The following is a 20,864-nucleotide window of genomic DNA, read 5'->3' as shown; positions in this document are numbered from 1 at the left end:
CAGATTATATATATATATATATATATAAGTGACATTATTCTATATAGCAAACTCTATAATCTTGGGCAGAGAGCGTTCCAATGACCTTGGACTTCACGTTTTCAATACTATAGTTTTTAACTGATTATTTAATTTTTTAATTTTGACATCCATATAATGGTGCATGAACCAGGATGTATTATTACAATTACGTACATTATTAATATTTCTTTATTATTATTTTTAATCCTCTCCTTTCTTGTGGCCAAGATATATTTTCTGACCATGATATCTCATCTTATTCATCTTTGTCAACTTTCTAATGGTTCGGCTAATATTGCACGGCTGCAGATCCAGTTATGAATAGGTTGTGCCAAAGTTTCAGAGTTGTGGGCCTTGTATTGGGCTCACAATTCTCCACACATAGGCCAAATCCATCTATGATCAATGTTGTTAACTAGTTCTAACTTCTTGTCATTTTTTATTTTTGAAATTTTAACTTAACAATACACCATCTACACATTAAGTTTGTGATGAATAAATCTTAATTTTTGTTAAATCTAACAAATTTAATCATGTAATTACACATTCATAAATCATAATAACATTTCAAAATTATTGATAATGTGGCTGAAATCATGTGTATATCATTTGATTGAATCAATTAGTATTAAATGTAAAATAATAACAGAAGTTTTGAATTTGTGATAGACCTTTTGTGTAAGATGATAATTTAATTGTTCAAATTAAAAATTTAAGGATTAAATTCACCGTCATGCTAAAGTTTAAAAAATAGTGGGTTCTGATTATCTTAACCAGCAAAGCATTTTGTCATCGAATAAAATATTTGAGATTCAATCCTTGCCTATATCAAAAAATCATTTGATATCTTGGTCTAATGATAAAAAGTATCATTAAGAGCAAATGGCATAAATTGAAACTATTTTTACTGAAAATGATATTTTAAAAGTCCTAATTTTTATATGTAGATAGTGGAAGGATATTTTGACTCTTATAACTGGTGAAGCTACTGGGCCATAATGGCCCAACTCAAACTGGAGGGATCTTTTGACTCAGAAACATTTAATAATGTGAACATTGGGGCCTTGGCTACTGTTTAGGCTAAAATTATAATGAACCAGCCTGACACGTTAAATGATAGTAATGTCTGGCATTGGTGGGTAATACTTTTTAGAAGCCAGGCTGGTGTTTTCCAAATTCCAACTTGCGGGGCTCTAATTTGTGGTGACACCCATCAGGCTATCACAGTGACTTTTATTATTATTTTTTATTATAATTATTTTTATTTATAATATCACAGTATCTTTAAATTATACCATTTGCATCAAAGGTTTTGTAGTTGAATTGACATATTTTCATGTACAAAGTGCATGAGAGTCTAGAAGGAAAATGGCTCGAACTGCGGGATTAGCAGCATGTTGTAATTATTTCTCAAAAAAAAATTATACCATTTGCTTGTTTTGGGTTTTTTGATTGGCCAATTCTGATATTCTTCCATTTTTGTTATGTGGAGTGGCACATATCTGTCAAAGGTCTCCTAATAAATAATAATGGCTATAATTAGCTGTAATCAAAGTAGCATTCATTATTTATTTATTATGAATAAAGATATATTAAAGAAAAACTGGGCGCTAAACAATCTCCAACTTTTGGATCTAGCAACCAAGAAAGAAGAAAGGAGATTATATGGGCCCACCCCAATTACGAGGGGCAGCTCATTGAACCACATTGTACGACAAAAAATTTACATTCTGATGAACAAAAATGAAACCCATTAAGAGAGAGAGGACAAAGTATCTTTTGATTCGGTGAAAAAGAAAGAAACCAAGGCGGGTAGGAGTCTAGATCAAGGTGTTGATACTGTACTAGTACCTGTACGTATTTATCGTACCAGTACATATATCGGTATTGAAATGCCAACATTTTGTATCAGTTTAAATATCGAGCATACTAGTCGGTATAGAAAAAAAACTTTTTATTTTTTTATTTTAGTTTTGTAATTTTGAATTTTTGTAAAGGCAGGATGGTAACTTACTTACATTAATTTATTAGTATTATTTGTTTTCTTAGTATACAATAAATAATTAAGCTTTTTGTTATATATATATATATATAAAATAACGGTAAACCTAAAACGGTACACCGGTATTAACTAATACCAAAATATATCGTTCTACTGGTCAAACTGGTATAGCCTCCAGTACGAGATTGACTCCCTTAATCTAGATTGAACGATGTTTCAATGACACCTTTGGAATCCCCTTCAAAAATAACATATTAATTGGAGATTGTAGAACATTGCCAGTTTGATGGCTAGGGCATGTTGGGTTTCTCCTAATGTTGGATTAGGAGAAGTGCTTAGAATGGGCAAAGACCAATCAAAGTAGCATTCATATAATATGCATGTTGGAAATAGAATAAAGTTTTGTTATAAAATTAATTGTAAATCAATAAAATAAACATTACTACATATTTTGAAAATCCAAAGTACGAGATTGACTCCCTTAATCTAGATTGAACGATGTTTCAATGACACCTTTGGAATCCCCTTCAAAAATAACATATTAATTGGAGATTGTAGAACATTGCCAGTTTGATGGCTAGGGCATGTTGGGTTTCTCCTAATGTTGGATTAGGAGAAGTGCTTAGAATGGGCAAAGACCAATCAAAGTAGCATTCATATAATATGCATGTTGGAAATAGAATAAAGTTTTGTTATAAAATTAATTGTAAATCAATAAAATAAACATTACTACATATTTTGAAAATCCAACCATTGAATTGCGTATTCCTTATGCTCTTAATACACATATCAACTTTTGTGTTAATCAGATATTATTTACTATGTAATCTATATGCTTATATTTTATACATAATTTTAAACTACAAAAATTTTCAATTTAATTTTTTATAAATTTTGCAAGCATGGTGGATATAAGAAAATGTAATCAAATAGTGGATTTGTTAAAATTTACCTCCAATAAAAAGATATTGAGTAAGGTTGTAGTCTAAGGCTACAACAAATTTTATAACTAAATTTTATAATTAGAAATAAAACAAAATAAAAATCTCAAAAAGCTAATTCTTCAAAAAGCTAAGAAATCAAATTTTCTAAAAAGTTGGTATGGGAGTTGTATTTTCAATTACTACATCATAGATCATTTAAACAACGACCGTCAAGTATTGTTACCATCGTTAAGGTAAGCATCACAACCTTTTCTCAAAAAAAGAAGAAGGTAAGCATCACAACCAACACGAGATTTATGAGATTTGAGTTTAGCATGAGAGCACTTTTTGCAGTGGTGTATATCTATTTTAGCTCCATCAAAACACAAAAATAACCATACAGTAATAGAGTTAAAATTATTTTTTTTAGCTTCATTGCTACAGTGCACATTTATCTATGGATGTGTATTGTAGTTTAGAGTTTTTAAAAAAAAAAGAATTTCTTATTCCCTACCCGGTTGTGTGTGTGACTGTGATGGTTGTGTGTAGTGGATATATTATTTTATTGTAGTAGATATCTTATTTTATTGTGATATTTATATTATTTTATTGTATTAAAAGTTAAAATAGATCCACTGCTGTAACATATGTATATGTAAAATAGATCAAATAATTTTTTGTAGTATCAAATAACTAAATTTTTAACTTTATTACTGTGAATGCTCTTAAAGTTACTCTTAAAGGACATATCCACTTAATTACACGGTGTGCATAGTGCAAGAGAATTACACACATCCAAATAAAGGCTAGTGTCAAAAAAATAACGATAACAATGCATCTAAAAGTAATTATCTGCATTATAAATTTAAAATACTATAACTTTGCCATAAGATACTCATTTATTTATGGATTAATTACAGATATCACTCCTGCGATATACCTTTAAAAATTTATTTCATGTGGTATATTTTATGACACTTACTTTTCATGTGGTTTGTTTTCTGAAGTATTTTTCAATAGTTATAAGGAATTTTGATAATATGGTAAGTGCCCATGTCTAATAGAAAGAATAAAAGAAAATAATTGGTCTGTCATTACATCTCTATTTTTATTTTTCGATATTTTCCTTCAATATTCATTTAGTGTAGTTGTTTCTATTCACAAGTTTTTTTTTTTTTTTTTTGAGAAGATTCTATTCACAAGTTGAACACAGGTAAAAAGCAAAATAATCTTTTTTCTTTTGGCTAAAATGCAAAATTGACCTTCTAAGTTTTAGCTCTTGTCATTGCAATCCTCTAAGTTTCAGTTTTGTCATTTCAATTCTCTAATTTTCAAATTTTGTCAATTCAGTCCTCCGTTACCCTTCAGCTAAGTGGTGCAATTAACTAAACCAAAACGACGTCGTTTTAGTGTTTTTTTATTTTATTTATGTTTTTAACTTATTAATTTTACTAAAATACTTTAATTATTAAAAAAAAAATCTAATGGGAACGACGTCGTTCCCCTACCTCTGAAAACCAAAAACATCATCGATTCATAAGTCCTACTTCCAAGCACCTGCGCAAGAGACCATGGGGTTCTTTGCAGTTCACAGTGGTGACATAGTACAGCTTTGCAGATCCCAAGATTGCCGAAGCGAAAGCATTGGGGAGACTCTAATTTTGGCTTTGATGGATAAACTGACTAATAAAGGTGATAAATGAAGGAGGTTGATCAAAAGAATATGTGGATGCAATCCTTTTAAATGGCCAACAACATGTGCAGGAAAATCTCTGCCATTGTACGAGTCTCGTTAAAGTTAGCTAAGTTTCTTAATTTGTGAAGTTTCTCCTGGGTAGCTAATGAAGTGGCTCATGAACTTATATCATGGATACATTCTCACATGGAGAGTAATCATTGGATGATATCCCAAAAACCAAAACCAAAACTGCATAAATAAAACCAAAACCATCACCGATAATTAAACCAAAATTGCATAATCATCGATATTAAACCAAAACCATGGCGTCCTCCGCCTCCACCATTCGCAGAGCTTCCACGTCCCTCGTAGACTTCGTCTAGAGATCGAAAAGGACAATGCTAGTAGAATCCGCCGCATTGTCCTCCCTAGCCCCAATTTTCAACGTCTCTGTATCGAGCAATTTCATCTCTTTCGCCGAATCGTCCATCCCCACGCTCTTCTCTCTCAGTCTAGATCTTGCAGTCTCTCTCTCTCTCCCCCATTTTCTGTCCCCCAAAATTTCTTAGCTAGTCGGATTGTTAGGGATAGCCGGATAGGGTATTAGTGATGTTTTTGATTTTCAGAGGCAAGGGAACGTCGTCGTTCCCTTTAGATTTTTATTTTTATTTTTTTTGTAATTAAAGTATTTTAGTAAAATTAAGAAATTAAAAAAAAAAAAACTAAGACGATGTCATTTTGGTTTAATTAACGGCAGCACTTAACTGAAGGGTAACAGAGGACTGAATTGACAAAATTTGAAACTTAAAGAATTGAAATAGCAAAACTGAAACATAATAGACTGAAATGATAAAAGCTGAAATTTAGATTCTTTTTTCTTTAGGTGACATATATATCCACCCTACACAGGAAAAGTTAAACATGGAATATTGATGGTACAGTAATAAATAGTAGTAGAATAGAATAGAACTTTGGGTTGTACAAGAAACATCAAACATGCAACAACTTTAGCAATGAGACTTGTCGCTCGAAGATAGGATCAAAGTAGAGTAGGTGATCGAAATTATGTTGGATGATAACCAGTGTCGACATTTTTCAACAAAAGTCGTCGAATTTTGATGTACGAACACTGACCTTTAGCTGCATCCGCTAAAACATGAGCCCATCATGTCATCATTCTTATTTTTTGTACTCATACGTCTGACATACTCATACATAGTTACGATATTATCCCTGATAGCTAGATAGATCCTCCAAGTACAAACCTCTTTGCTTTTTAGAACTTGCTTTGTCAGTTCTCAAATTTCTTGATCTCTCTTTATCATTCGTTGGTTTTCAGTTTTTCACTTTAAAATAACAAATACACAAAGTCTATAATGGCATGTTTCATGCAAACCTAGATGGTGAAATCTGAGACTTAGACAACAGGGTTACAAAATTTTGTACAAATTTTTTGCTCATTTTTATTTTGGTAAGTAATAGAAAAAGAAAGCGAAGGTCGAATTATAAACATCAAACTCAAAAATGACGGTTTGTATAGTTGGAATGTCTTTAAACACTTATTTAACTGTCTTTAACTGTTGTAATAGAAATAACATATTATTAACATCAATTTAAGAAATTTATTTTTAAATTATATAATAAAATATCCATTTTTTCAAAGCATTTAACAAAAAGTATTTGTTTTGGAATTAGATTTTAACAAAATTGAGTTTTATATAAAACTCGATAACTTTAAAATTGAATTCTATACATATTTTTAAGTGGAACTTGATATCTTAAAGTATATATTCTTACTACATACTTAAAAAATAAAGAATATTTACCAATTTTGCCCATTCTTACAACTTTTACTAATACAAATCATTCTCAAATCTCAACCCTAATGAAAAAAATAACGAGAAACGGGTCAACAAAGGTTAAAACGAATAGGGCTATTCGGTGGGACAAAAGGGTGTTTTAGTAATTTCGCATTTTTGGCATATATTTTTTTGCAAGTGCTTGCTCTAAATAAAATTATATCAAACCTACGGTTGAATCCACACCTTTTCTTTGTTTTTTCAATGCCAAGAACGTGAAAGAAAAGTTAAGAACAATGGCTAGTTCTTCCGTGGATGCAATCTTGGTATTGGTGAATGTAATTCTAAGAAAGAGCATATATGTATATAAGGAATTTGCAGTATTGATGGTGGACTTCCTTCCAGTTATGGTGTCAACAATCCGATTTTCCCGTTTCTTTTTCAGGCCAACTACGGTGGTTTCAGCCAGGTACTCTCCCATGTCATCCATGGTGGCTCGACATGATCGGTAGTGCTATACAAAAAAAAAAAAAAAAAAAAAAAAAAAAAAAAAAAAAACACCATTGTGGTTTATCAGTATAGTTATATCTTGTAAGTGTTGGCTTTCTAGCTCTCATTTTCCTATTTTGTCTGTGCTAGTTAGCTAGTTTTTAAGTTTATTTGATGAATGCTATGTATGATTGGTGTAATAATCTTGGAAAAATGATAATTCATTTGGGATGATGAATCTGTGTGTGTAATATTAATAGTCAAGAATGATGTTTCTTGTTCTCTTTTGAGTTCATTCACTTGGAGTAATTTTTTTTTTGAGGGTTTGATGATTATTACTCGTTTGCTTTTGCACTACATGCATGATATAGAACATGAAGAGTGAGATAACTAGTTTCCCAACAAAACATGATACGTGTTCCTCATCAAATTATACCAGTGAAATATGTTTGTTTGGATTAATTTTTTGTTCAATTTTTTTTTACTTATTAATTGAAAAATGGGCAAAAGATATTAGTTATACCAAACAAAAATGAAATTTTTAAAAATTATAGATATACGAATAAACTTACCAGTCAACGGAAAGAAAACTAATCCAAATAGAGTAAAATGCTTTTTTCAAGCTATAATTTTGTGTTTGATTTTTATCTTCCAAGAAAATCTATATGGGGTTGGTTGATCTACTTATCAAACGACTATGAGCATCTGATTAATCAATAACGCTTTTTTATTTATTATTTATTTAGAATCTAATTAGTAACAACTAGTAAAGAATTGCAAGCACCTAAAACCTTTTGATTCTTCAAGAGAAGTGCAACTACATGGGGATGGGATTTCATCTCCAACCATGGGCAAAAGATATAGTTATACTAAACAAAAATGAAAATTTAAAAAGTTGTACATATACAAATAAACTTATTAGTCAACGGAAAGAAAGCTAATCCAGACAGAGTAAAATACTGTTTTCAAGCTACAATTTTGTGTTTGATTTTTATCTTCCAAGAAAATCTATATGGAGTTCGTTGATCTACTTATCAAATGACTATGGGCATCTGTGTATTCAGTTAACACTTTTTTTTTTTTTTGGAGAATCTAATCAGTAACAAATAGTAAAGAATTGTTAACACATAAAATATTTTGATTCTTCAAGGGCAGTGCAACTAAATGGGATTTCATCTCCAACCATGGGCAAAAGATATAGTTATACCAAATAAAAATGAAAATTTAAAAAGTTGTACATATACAAATAAACTTATATGTCAATGGAAAGAAAGCTAATCCCGATAGAGTAAAATACTAGTTTCAGGCTACAATTTTGTATTTGATCTTTATCTTCCAAGAAAATCTGTATAGGGTTGGTTGATCTACTTATCAAATGACTATGGGCATCTGTTTAATCAGTAACACTTTTTTTTTTTAGAATGTAATCAGTAACAACTAGTAAAGAATTCTAGCTAGCACCTAAAATATTTTGATTCTTCAAGGGCAGTGCATGCTACATGGATTTCATCTCCAACCATGGCTCGCCAGTCCACTTGTGTTATGTAGTAGTTGTGAAATTTCATTCAAAAACTACTTCTATTACTATATCTTGCCAAAATCATGCTTTTACTCAAGTCACATTATCCTAGCACACATGTTGTAAACATCAAAGTATAGATGAATAACAAGCATTTTCAGTTGGAAATTATTCACATATCAATTATTATAAAGCTAAAATTAATCTATGCTAATTAAGTTGGGGAGAAGCAAAATGCTTAAAGCATAGTTACATAGTGATTGGATTTTGAAATATTTTTTATTAAAATAAGCACATAAATAGGGGGGAGGGGTTGGAAATGTACTTTTTTTTGGTTGACACATTTTGCGTGATTTTGGGTTCGCATGTTTTTGCAATCGATGTGAGAGAGAGAGAGAGAGAGGACTATCATTTTGTGGGTTTATTATTGTCAGTTTGCCACTAGTGATAGAAGTAGCAATCCGGGTATTTCATCCTCAATAAACAAAAGGTTTTATGGTTGATTGATATTGCTCATCATCATTTAGTTGTTGTTATTATATATATATATATATATTTTTTTTTTTTTTTTCTTTCTTCAATGTTGTTCATATGTATAGGATCGATAGCAATATCAAGTTTATAGGTTGTTTGTGATATATTTATTAAGATCTTTTCCATTTAGAATAATCTTTGTTTGGGATTTTCTTTATTTATCTATTGGGATAACCCATATTATAACATTGAAATGATTTGAAACATGTCATTTCAAGCAAATTATCTATGGATTAATTGGCAAATATATGTGAGCAAGAGAAGTATAGTTCTTCTTTCCAATTATGTATCATACATCTATACTTCTAAGCTCTAGTCATCTCACATGTTATCTACGTTTAGATATATTTTTGGGTAAATTCAAGATATAGAGTACTGTTCAGGCAAGCAAAATCTTCTTTATCAATTGTTGCAACTTGCATCCTTTAATTTTAGTTGTTTGTTTCATGTTTTTGTTACACTGGTTTGGTTCTCTTTTGCCGCTTTGCAGTGCGTGATGATTTGCCATCCAGTAATTGAATTTCAAATTTTTTCTATTTGAATGTTCTGCTTACATCATAGACACCATGCCTACTTTGTGATGATGATATATGGGAGTCACAATATTGTCTGGCATTACTGCTCAATGCTCATCAACTTCGATGTTGCTTGCAGGCTAGCAATACCTGAGACTGAGAGGTTACTAATTTGGAGGAACTTATATATGCATGGCGGGACTTGTTAACTCTTTTATTTCTCAAACATGGATTTTGAATCTGAAATATGTCTACCATCAATATGTGTAGTTTCCATGTCAGTTCTTGGCCAAGTTGTTTGCTTCCCGTATAGCTGCATGCATTATCAAAGAAGGTGGACATGAATAATTTTTGTTTGGAAAGTTAGGACCACATTTTACTCTAAAAAGCTCACATGAATGTGATTAGTGTTACATCAACAATATAGTAAATGAACTTTAATTGATTTCTTGTTTTGTGTGAAGTGTAGCATTTATTGTAAGTTTGTTACAAACGCTGTTGTTGAAGTTGAACTACATTAGCATAGCATTTTGATCCACTTTGGTCCATTGTGTTCTAATTTTGTCTATTTTGGTCTACTTTAGTCCACTCTGATTAATTTTGGTCTATTCAATACACTACAGTCCATTTTAAAAAGGGTTTTGAATTAATACTTACGAGTCTTCTAGTTAATATTTTCATTTTTTACTTAACCAAAAAACAAATAACTAATTGGTAATTTCATTTCAGTCCATATAACTAGTGTTAGTATGTGCAAGGTGTCATCATAGTAATGCATGTAAGTGACTTACTGGCTCTTACAGTTTATGTCTCCTCACCTTTCCCTTACCATTTAACTAGTGTCACTGCTAAGTCATTTCTTGAATTAGGTTACAAGCTTATTTTGTATCTTTTGTGTGCTTTAAATTTTAGGGAATAAGTTAGTCCTAGGTGGGTCTGAGCCAAATTATTTTTTCCTATTGCTAACCAAACTTCCTTTTGTGATGCCCGTTTGTTGATTCCTAAACTAGGGCGTCATTGTACCACAAGTTTGCAAAGTCAAATTTGTGTTTCTGAGTAAAGCATAATATCAACCATTTTTAGTTCAATAGGACACTATATTTCAATGGAGGGAGATCATTTCCTTTTTCTCCTCCTCCATTTCTTCGCCTCCAACTCTCCAACCATACTATTAGTGTCCATTTAATTGGGTGAAAAAGAAGAAGAAGAAGAAGAAGAAGAAGAGAGGATGGGGGCAATGGGCTCCTCTTTTGATGGGTCTATCTCCTCTTTGGTCTTTTATGTCTCATGATCGACTTGCTTCTTTCAATACTTTTTCCCCCATTTTGTCTATTCCCTTCACTAAATTCAAATGAAAAATATCACTTTTTTTCCTCTTCTTCCTTGCATGTTCTTTTGTATCATTTCTATAAAATGAAAATTATTCAATACTCTAGGGACCACAATAAGTAATTATTCTCTAGTCTTAATACTTACCTAATTTCTTAGTTTAAGTGGTACCTCCCTAAGCACAAAGTATCTTGGGGGTTCACGGCAGGGTAGGGGTCTGAGTTGCAGTAGTAACATTTTTTAGATATTCTAATCATTTTCACAAAAAAAGTAAAATTTTAAAAAGTTGTGCATAATAAGCTGAAAATAATCTCTCTCAAACAAGCTGTGTTACCCACAAGAATCAAGAACCCTAACTCATCTGTCTAGAAGTCCTATTTCCATCTAGCACTATATATATATATATATTGAATAGGCTCCTAACATGTTCAAACAAGACATTATATAATTGGGACTCTTAAATTTGGCTCAACTAATTCAATTAATTTTTTTTAGAAAAACTAATTCATTTAATTAGGAAATTGAAATAGGGTTTTTCATTTGTACACATCTATGCAATTTCAATAGTAGTATTTGGCTATCATGGTGTTTAGACTTCAGAGGAAGAGTGCACCATAATGCCAAATTTTCAGCAAGAATGCTATAATGCCAAACAAATATCCAGATCAAATTCAGAGAGAGAGAGAGAGAGAGAGAGGAGAGAGAGAACCACAATGAACACAAATAGATTAACTGAGAGACAACGAGTTGTTGTCTCATCGTTTTTAAAGACCCTAGCAACTTATTCAAGCAGAAACCTTGTATAGATATAATATTGAAGTTTTTCACTAGCATTAGACTTTGACATGATACACCACTAGTTAGTACAAAATGTGAACGAGCAGACAAAGACATTTATGTCCACATTGAACTTGAGGGCTTCACATCTTAGAAACTGAGTAATCCATGGCATCTACAAGGAAATCTGCAACCAAAAGATTACATATTTAGTGAAAGGGCCACTGGCAATTAAAAAAAGAAAGACCATTAAAAGAATTTGGTATGACATGACAGACATGACATTGCTTTGCTGCGGCTGTCAGCATGTTAATGGAGTGAGTAAGGTATACTACAAATTTAACTACAAAAACTTTACAAATTGCTGTCACCAATCACAAAAAAAAGTAATTCAAAGTTTGTAAGCCTATTGTAGTAAAATTGGTAGTAGTTTTAGCATTTTCCATTGAAGGACTGAAGGCTCACCTGCATCTTCCTTGGTGAAGCAGAGGGGAGGTGTGATTCTAAATACATTTGAATAGATTCCGCCTTTCCCTATCAATACTCCCAATTCTATAATGGCAAAAGAGTTCAATTAGTATCTACAAGTGAGCCTAAGCCTAGAGAATAGCTGATGAGAGAAATGCAGACCTTTCATCTGGTCCAATACATGCAAAGTTTCAGCCTTTGCAGGTGTTTTCTGCTGGCGATCAGTGACAAGTTCAACTCCTAGCATGAATCCTCTTCCCCTAACGTCCCCGATAACTGCAGAATATCAATATGGTACAAAAAATTATGATTAACTATATACTTATACAAAAGTTTAAATGCCTAAATACAAAAGATGAATGAAGAATGTTTACTTTCATATTTGTTCTTTAGTGCAGTTAGTCTGTCTTTCAGGTATGACCCCACAACATGTGCATTCTCCTGAAGATTTTCTTTCTCAATCACCCTCAAAACTGCATGTCCTGCGGCAGTACATACTGGATTCCCACCAAAGGTGTTGAAGTAATTTCGGCGAGTCAGGACCTTTGCAATCTCAGGTGTGGTTACCACTGCCCCAAGGGGAATTCCATTTCCAATGCCCTGCAGATACCAGAGAAGAAATCAGTCAAGGTAAGCAAGCCAAATTCTAATAAAATGGTCCACCAGTTTGATGAAGCAATGGTAATTTGAATTGAAGTGAATGGATGATTTGTAAAATCTTCATTTTGTGCTTTTAGTACGTTAGTTTGTGAAAATTATATGTTAGCAGTTGAGTCAATACAGTTGTACAAATAATAAGTAAAAAAATTGATTAATGCAAGTTATGAATGCGATCCTAGCAAACTGCTTAGTAAGACAAGTCAATAATAGTAAGCCATGTGAAAAGTAATGAGCTTCGGCACCAGATCAAAGGTATCAAACCCCAAAAAGTTTTCAAAGATGATATAAACACCTATAATGTTATCGTGCCAGAGAGCAATTCTAGGGACACAACTATTTTACAACTTACTGAGGAAAGAAAGAAAAGAAAAGAAGTGAAAATAAACCTTTGCCATTGTCACAATGTCGGGCGTGACCCCTTGAGCCTCAAACGACCAAAAGTGGCTCCCAGTGCGAGCGAAACCAGCCTGAACCTCATCAGCAATACAAAGGCCTCCTGCTTTCTTTATGCTGCTATAAACAGGAGGCAAGTAACCAGGGGCCAATTCTACAATCCCCCCCACTCCCTGTCATACATAAAAAGGATGTTAAGAGGATTATGAATAATGTCAATATGGGAGGAACTGCACAATTGGAGGTAGATAATGTACCTGAATTGTTTCAGATACAAAGGCAGCAACATTGCCAGAAGTTCCATATTCAATGAGATCTTGGACATCTTTGGCATACTTTTCTCCATCTGAACCAAAAACACCTCTGTACGGGTCTGGATTCAAGGCATGATGGGTTCCAGACTGGTGGCCATAGCCATAAGAAGAAGAATAGTAGCAACATATTTCTTATTAGTACATCAAATTTAGATTACGTGGCTCCATAGACAAAAGAAATAAAAGGGAGATCCATGGAATGCCATTATTTAAGGATGGAAAAACTTCAAACTATTTTAAGAGCATCATTTATCATTTAATAGTGTTCAACGTTCCTGATTTGTAACAAGCAATACCAGAAAGCAGAAAGTTCTAAATTTTAATATATTAATGAAAGGAAATTACAGAAGGACAATCTGCTTTACAAGCTAACATTAAGGGGGGGTGGCAGATTGTCAAGACAGAAACAAAAGGAAACATTCGAATCTAAAGCTAACTAAACTAAACTAACATTAAAACCTCAATAAACTAAACTAAAACATTAGAAATTTTACTTGCTCATGTGTATGAATAGATTGATAACAAAGTTAATGGCCCACTTAACAAAAAAAAATAAAAATTCAAGAAAACAGAAAAGTCACGATTTGCCACAAGCCAAATTCAAAAAAGCAGAAAGTCCATGATTTTTAAAGTAATGGCCTACTTTAAAAAAAATATTTTAAAAGCATCTTTAATCAATTATTGAGGTTCTATCTTCTATGCTCCTGATTTTCCACAAGCTAAATCAGACAACAGAAAGTTCTAATTTTACTTGCTTATGTGTATGAATAGCTTGATATCAAACTATTTTTCTGGTAAGGTAGCTCTCTCTATTTGGTGGGACAAACTCAGACAAATGAGTATAACATTAAATCACATGGCATGTACCCATTGAGTTGATAACCATGGATTGATTTTCTGTTACTTATTACGAGATATTATTTATGCTAATGTCTCTAACTCTAAAGAAATGATTGTCACATTTCCCTTCCCAACAGAAACAAAATTTTTTGATGTAGACATAACAAGCTAGCATTGGCTTATCATCTTTATCATTTGATGTCAAAGCTCGTTTTCATATTAGTATAATGATCATAGTGGCAATTTCACCATCCACTATAATGCTTGGTTCAATAGCTATGATTGTGAAGCGGGGAAAAAACAAAAAATAGTAGTGAATGTCCAATTGGATTGAGTTTTGGTAGTGTTGGTAACATCAAGATGGGATTACAGTATGCCTCACCAGCTACGATGTGACTTCTTCACAAGTCACCTAACAAGTGAACCATGAGCTAATTAAAGATCTTCTACCTTACAAAATCTCTTTGTCTTTGGTCCCTTTTGGCTAATTCATAGATGAGCCCCAAAGTGCACAATGAGTCATGAAAACGAAAGGTGATTGACTTTTGTGGACAGCCCTAAAAAAGAATTTAACTTTTTCTCTATTTTTGTCATAAAATAAGACAATCAAATTAATAAGTTTACATGAAATTTTTAAAAATATTAACGATTTATTGGAACACTCACCATAAGGCTATTATGAACCACATGTTTTTTAATAGTATTTTCAGTAGTCCTCCTCACTTCTCACATACATCAAAAGCCATAAGTACAAAACTACAAAGACAACGACCACATTTAGTATTAGTATGTACTCTTTTTTGTTTAATTTATACATTGATGCTACTCTTTTAACCTATTCTTGAAAAGCTAATAGTTTAACTTATTTTTTTAGCTATTATAAAAAATTAAAACAGGGCTTATAAAAGCGAATTCCCTAATGCTCCATTTAAAGTGTGACATGCAGTGATAGTGAGATGCAAAAACATTTTACATCTAAGTAAGCAAACTATCTGGCAATGATGCGACACTAATTCGAAACTATTTGTATTCAGTAAGGTTAACTTAAGGTCAACTTCATAAAAAGAAAAAAAAAAAAAGTTTAAAGTCAAGTTATGATTCAATTCACTCGAAAATACTCCTAACCCTTGACTGTTTAAAATTCTTAAATATAAGTTTTGTAATGAGTAAAAAATTATTATAGTCGTTTTTCAGATAAAATACCATCACCCAACTTAGACCATCTAAAATTATGTACTTTGTTAAATATTATTTGTGTGTCACGCACTTTTTTGGGGCTTGAGAAAATATGGATGAAGAAAGAGATAATTGTAGAAGAATTTCATTGAAATGAAAGGAGAATTTTATTATTTACCTGAACAACATTGTATTTCCAAACGCTCTGTCCTGTGGCCCCCATAGTTCCAGCTGCGTTTCCATGGTACCCGTTTCTAAGTGATATTATGTCATGGGACCCTGTATACAACTTCGCCATCATTAAAGCCAACTCATTCGCTTCCGTCCCAGAATTCGTAAACAACACCACCTACAAATAATAAAACATAGTCACAAAGTTACATAATTCTTTAAAAAAAAACACACTCCACGTATAAATTACTTCAACAATCATCTATATCATCAAGAAACATAAAATAAATTTGACGTGTATTTCTTGTTATACAACAACACTCTTGGGTTAGTTTATTTATTAAAAACAATTCTATGTATATATATGTGTGTGTATATAAAACCTTTAAAAAGTGCATCTAACTTATAAGTCAAATAATCTTAAAAAAAAAAAAAACAAACAAACAACCATATAGCAGGCTTTGAACCCACAAATTTTATTAGTAATCATTTTTGGTAAAAGTATATAGCTAAACACTTATAACTTTGACGAAAACCAAATTATTTTTAACAAAAATTTTACCAACCAAAAAAAAAAATTCATCCAAATCAACCTACTATCATAAAAAAATAAAGTTGCTACTAAGTTTCCTTAGAAAGCGTAAACAATATTGGGAAATTATTCCATATTTAGTAGTAATATTTTATTTTCATGACAACTTGGATCATGCACGATAGAAAATGATGTTACTCTCGGAATATTGAATAATTACTAATAACAAATAATATATAATTATTATATGTACGTTAAGATCGCCGGGCAACTTGGAAGCAAGGGCCTCGGCAAATTCAGCGATGGCGGAGTTGAGGTAGAGGACAGTGGAGTGTTGCAAGCGCTTAGTTTGATTGACAATAGCCTCCACCACGTCCGGGTGGCAGTGGCCACAACCCACGGTAGCTATTCCTCCAAAACCGTCCAGGTATCGCCGGCCTTCATCGTCGAACAAGTACTGCCTCTTCCCATCTACCACGTTCAGCTGCCCAATCATACATAAATTAAATTACTATTCACAATGATAGAACAAAATAATGGTAGTATGAATTGAGAAACAATCATCACGTATGATCTTTGATCATCTAAATATCATGAGATATTAAAAACTTAAATTTTATGGTTGACAGAATTAGTCCAAATATTTGTTAGATGATATGAAATTTTATCGAGATGACTCGAACACATAAATAAACATATTGATAGGAGAACTTATCAATTGAGATAACTAGTACTCACGTTATTTTAAGACGAGATTCCCGAGTCTTTATTTGACCATAAGATTTTTTATTAGTTGGGATAATTGAATCCCTCATCTTCAAAAAGTGAAACAGTGAAATGCATGATTTTTCAGAAACAAGAGATAGAGAGGAGGAGGAGAAATGATCAGGTGTGGGTGAGTGACTTACAGGTTTCTTGTATAAATGAAACAATGAAGGGCTGAGATAAGCTTGTCGCTTGGCCATGATCTCATCGACGGTGGGACCATTATAAGGCGGAGGAGAGTAATCAAAGGGGGGCATTTTCGGAACAGTGACATCATTTTCTTGAAGAGAGGCGTTCTTCTGGGCTAGTTGAGAGAAGCAGCGAGGTTGTGAGCACAGGGAAATTCTTCCCGAAAATACCTTTCTCGTTAGAATTCCCTGCATTTTAATTTCCTCGCTACCTCTCTGTCTTTCTGATTCCTCGGATTTGGTTTTTAGAATTTGTGAGGGAATTAAGATTCCGAGAATTCAGGACTATTTTTCGGGTGTTTGTGTTTGATGGTGGTGGCTCTAAAACTAAGCTAAGCCGAGAAAGAATTTATATAGAGGATTACAGAGAGCCAGGTGACGCTGACGTGTCCTATTATGATTGGTTATGGATGATTTTACCTAGTTACCCTTGGGTATATTAGGCAATTACTACGATAACGAGCGATACTAGACAATTTTCCAAATTGAGTAACGCTGCATACACAAAAAAAAAAAAAAAAAAAAATGAAGGGCTGAGATAAGCTTGTCGCTTGGCCATGATCTCATCGACGGTGGGACCATTATAAGGCGGAGGAGAGTAATCAAAGGGGGGCATTTTCGGAACAGTGACATCATTTTCTTGAAGAGAGGCGTTCTTCTGGGCTAGTTGAGAGAAGCAGCGAGGTTGTGAGCACAGGGAAATTCTTCCCGAAAATACCTTTCTCGTTAGAATTCCCTGCATTTTAATTTCCTCGCTACCTCTCTGTCTTTCTGATTCCTCGGATTTGGTTTTTAGAATTTGTGAGGGAATTAAGATTCCGAGAATTCAGGACTATGTTTCGGGTGTTTGTGTTTGATGGTGGTGGCTCTAAAACTAAGCTAAGCCGAGGAAGAATTTATACAGAGGATTACAGAGAGCAAGGTGACGCTGACGTGTCCTATTATGATTGGTTATGGATGATTTTACCTAGTTACCCTTGGGTATATTAGGCAATTACTACGATAACGAGCGATACTAGACAATTTTCCAAATTGAGTAACGCTGCATACACAAAAAAAAAAAAAAAAAAATTAAATAACATTTTTTACACCATTTAATATGACATGTTTGTACACTGGCTGGTTCTCACCTGAGTTAACCAGTGACTCTACTATTTTACTTACTATTAACAGAATTATTATTGGTGGTGTTAAAAAGTTATATTGCTATTTTTAGCATTACAAATTTTAAAAAGTAAGCTACAATGTGCACAGCCATCTATAGTTGCTAAAATAGAAAAATAGTATTTTATTAAACCTCTCATTAAAAATAATGTTTTTTTTTTTTTTGGGTTACACACTCTCTTCTAACCAAGTATTAGGCATGTGTGATACTTCCTTTGCATGTGCTTGGTTTTTACCTTTAGTTTTGCTCTTTTCTTTTCTTTTCGTTTTTTTTTTTCCTGGTTTTTCTGCTCTCTTTTTTTGTTCTTCTATGCTGGTTTTTGATGGGTATTGGTTACAGTGGTGGGGTCGTGGCTGCACTGGTGGTTTCCATGGCTTTGATGGTGGTTGTGGTTGTGTTTTGGTTGTTGAATAAAATATTATTTTATTGATATTATTTTATAGTAGTGTTTATATTATTTTATTGTGTTAAAAGTTAAAATAAAACCACTGATGTTAGATATTTTATAAAGTTGTGGGGCCCATGGGCGTGATAGCCTCGGCCCATCATGTAGCAGGCCCGAGGCCCAGGCCGAGGAGCACAGGCTATTCAGGGCTAAGGTGAGGGAAAGCCTTTTTTCCCAATCCACACCGAGGACCACCTTATCCTCGGCTTGACAAAGGTGATTTTGGGGAGAGACTAACCCCAAAGTAAGCTGTCACTCTCACATTTAATGCATTCAACTAACCCCCCTGGCCGCATTAATGGGGAGGTAACCCCTTGGCAGGATAATGTTGATCAGAGTGAACCACTTGAGTACCGATAAGGCCTCTGATGGGATGGACGGCCAGAAAAAAGGCAAATAGATGATCAACAGATGGAAGGAGGGGATAGGAAGATGAAAACTATAAAAGAAAAGCTAGTACAGTAAAAGGGGGGGGGGGAAAGGGAGAGAACAATGAGGCCTCCTCGGCCATGGGCCGAGGAGCATCCCCCCATTTGTAAATAAACTCTTAGCATTTTTTATAAGAAAAGTTCATGCATGGTAATCTACGACCAGCACCTAAACCTTTCAACCCACTCTCTATAAATTTATTGTTTGGGTTGGTTGGGCTGAAAACCCATTCATATTTAGGGTCAATCCAAATTGGGTCCTTACAATAGGCGCCGTCTGTGGGGAGGATTAGGGTGCTGGCCAGCGCACCAGGCAAGTGTTCTAAGTTCTAAGTGTTCGTTTTACAGTAGGTTGAAAAAAAATATATATATAGAAGGTTCGACAACAAAAAAAAAAAAACGAAAGATCTCGATATTATTAGTATTATTTCATGAAAAGAAAGGTTACAGATTACAATCAAAGGCTCAGGTAGGCCTGTTTTACAAGCAAATTTACAAGCTAATACCACCAGCTATTTCTACAATCAGAGGCCCAGGTGGTGCCGCCCTAAGGAAAAGCTAGCCGGAGGGAAGTGTCAACTCGTGCTTTTATTTGGCACCAAGAGAATGGGAGAGCTTGACACACGGCGGAGGAGGTGAAGGGAAATCATGCTCCCAGGCCCCCAATAACTCCCTCCTCGGCTAGGCGGAGCTGGAACAAAGAGAGGAGCAGATGCAGGGGCTCCGGGGTACCCTCCCCCGTGATGTTCCCTCGATTCTCTCCGGCCCTCTCGAGTGTTGGCCGTTGGGGACGGCAACACTCTAGCACCGCCCATGAGGTGAATTCGCACGTCTTCCTCGTCGGGGGTGTGCTCCGGGGAAAGACGTTAGGTTCTCTAACAACACCCCTCTGGGACACCCCGAAGGGCGCCATCAGGGTTACGCCTAGATTCTGCCGCACCGAAAGCCCAGTGGGGGCTGCGGTCATACCGGTTTCTGTCAATCCCGGTAACAATTTCGGCGAGGTTATTAAAAGGGCATGGGAGGTTGGAAGAATATGTTTTGTTCTGTTTGTGTTGGGAGGTCCATGGGTTGCGGAGAAACCATCTCCTCAATTTATATAGGGGATGGGGGTTGGTGAGAATTAATTCATGCAGAGTTCGAAAAGAGTATTATCAGCTGGGTTAGTAATGAAGTCGCCAATTTCCAAGGAGGCCATGGACGGTTGGACTCGTGTTAATTTATGAGGACATTAATGAAGGCGCGTTTCGCGCACCGGAGCGTCAAGCGCGGAACACGAACAGACAAAGGGCGTTTCATAAATGAAAAAGATGGGGCCTCGAGTTGGAGGCGAGATCAATGCCACGTGTAAAGATCATAATCTGACACAAAAAGGAATCATCTCCAGTAAAGCGATCTGAGGACAAACCTCTGCTTACAGAGAAATAAAAGTGGTAGACAGAGCCAAGGTATTGCATGGTCCGAGGACCCAAACCTATGGTAAAACTACACACACCATTATACCTGGGTACTAGACAGAACCAAGGTATTGCATGGTCCTCAGATCCAAACCTATGGGGAAACTAGATACTTACAGGAAAAATAGAAGTGGTAGACAGAGCCAAGGTATTGCATGGTCCTCGGACCCAAACCTATGGTAAAACTACACACACCATTATACCTGGGTACTAGACAGAACCAAGGTATTGCATGGTCCTCAGACCCAAACCTATGGGGAAACTAGATACTTACAG

The 20,864-nt window shown here is 34.1% G+C and overlaps 1 protein-coding gene and 1 long non-coding RNA gene across 3 annotated transcripts in view; one reads left to right on the top strand and one right to left on the bottom strand.

Annotated features, from left to right (window-relative positions):
* Window positions 1-6,486: 6,486 nt before the first annotated feature.
* Window positions 6,487-10,018, top strand: LOC136067076 (uncharacterized). Its single transcript, XR_010628587.1, has 2 exons — window positions 6,487-7,014; window positions 9,620-10,018. It is a non-coding gene; the product is annotated as an uncharacterized LOC136067076 (long non-coding RNA).
* Window positions 10,019-11,590: 1,572 nt separating this feature from the next.
* Window positions 11,591-20,864, bottom strand: part of LOC112023895 (alanine--glyoxylate aminotransferase 2 homolog 2, mitochondrial) — an 11,752-nt gene continuing 2,478 nt past the window's right edge. Inside the window, exons 1-9 of one of the 2 annotated variants that reach the window (XM_024056523.2) lie at window positions 17,049-17,419; window positions 16,394-16,624; window positions 15,616-15,786; window positions 13,365-13,508; window positions 13,101-13,280; window positions 12,429-12,654; window positions 12,217-12,330; window positions 12,052-12,138; window positions 11,591-11,773 (exon numbers count right to left, since the gene is read on the bottom strand). In XM_024056523.2, the coding sequence (XP_023912291.1) occupies window positions 11,730-11,773; window positions 12,052-12,138; window positions 12,217-12,330; window positions 12,429-12,654; window positions 13,101-13,280; window positions 13,365-13,508; window positions 15,616-15,786; window positions 16,394-16,624; window positions 17,049-17,288 (1,437 nt within the window). In that variant the 5' untranslated portion in view covers window positions 17,289-17,419 and the 3' untranslated portion in view covers window positions 11,591-11,729. Of the gene's footprint in view, window positions 11,774-12,051; window positions 12,139-12,216; window positions 12,331-12,428; window positions 12,655-13,100; window positions 13,281-13,364; window positions 13,509-15,615; window positions 15,787-16,393; window positions 16,625-17,048; window positions 17,420-20,864 lie in introns of those variants that run through there. The other variant, XM_065772339.1, reaches the window with a different exon arrangement.

The sequence above is a fragment of the Quercus suber genome, unplaced genomic scaffold, assembly GCF_002906115.3.
Source record: "Quercus suber isolate HL8 unplaced genomic scaffold, Cork oak 2.0 scaffold_57, whole genome shotgun sequence".
In the NCBI taxonomy this organism is placed as follows: Eukaryota; Viridiplantae; Streptophyta; class Magnoliopsida; order Fagales; family Fagaceae; genus Quercus; species Quercus suber.
The sequence above is the reverse complement of the archived record's forward strand: the minus strand, read 5'-3'. Positions and strand labels throughout refer to the sequence as shown.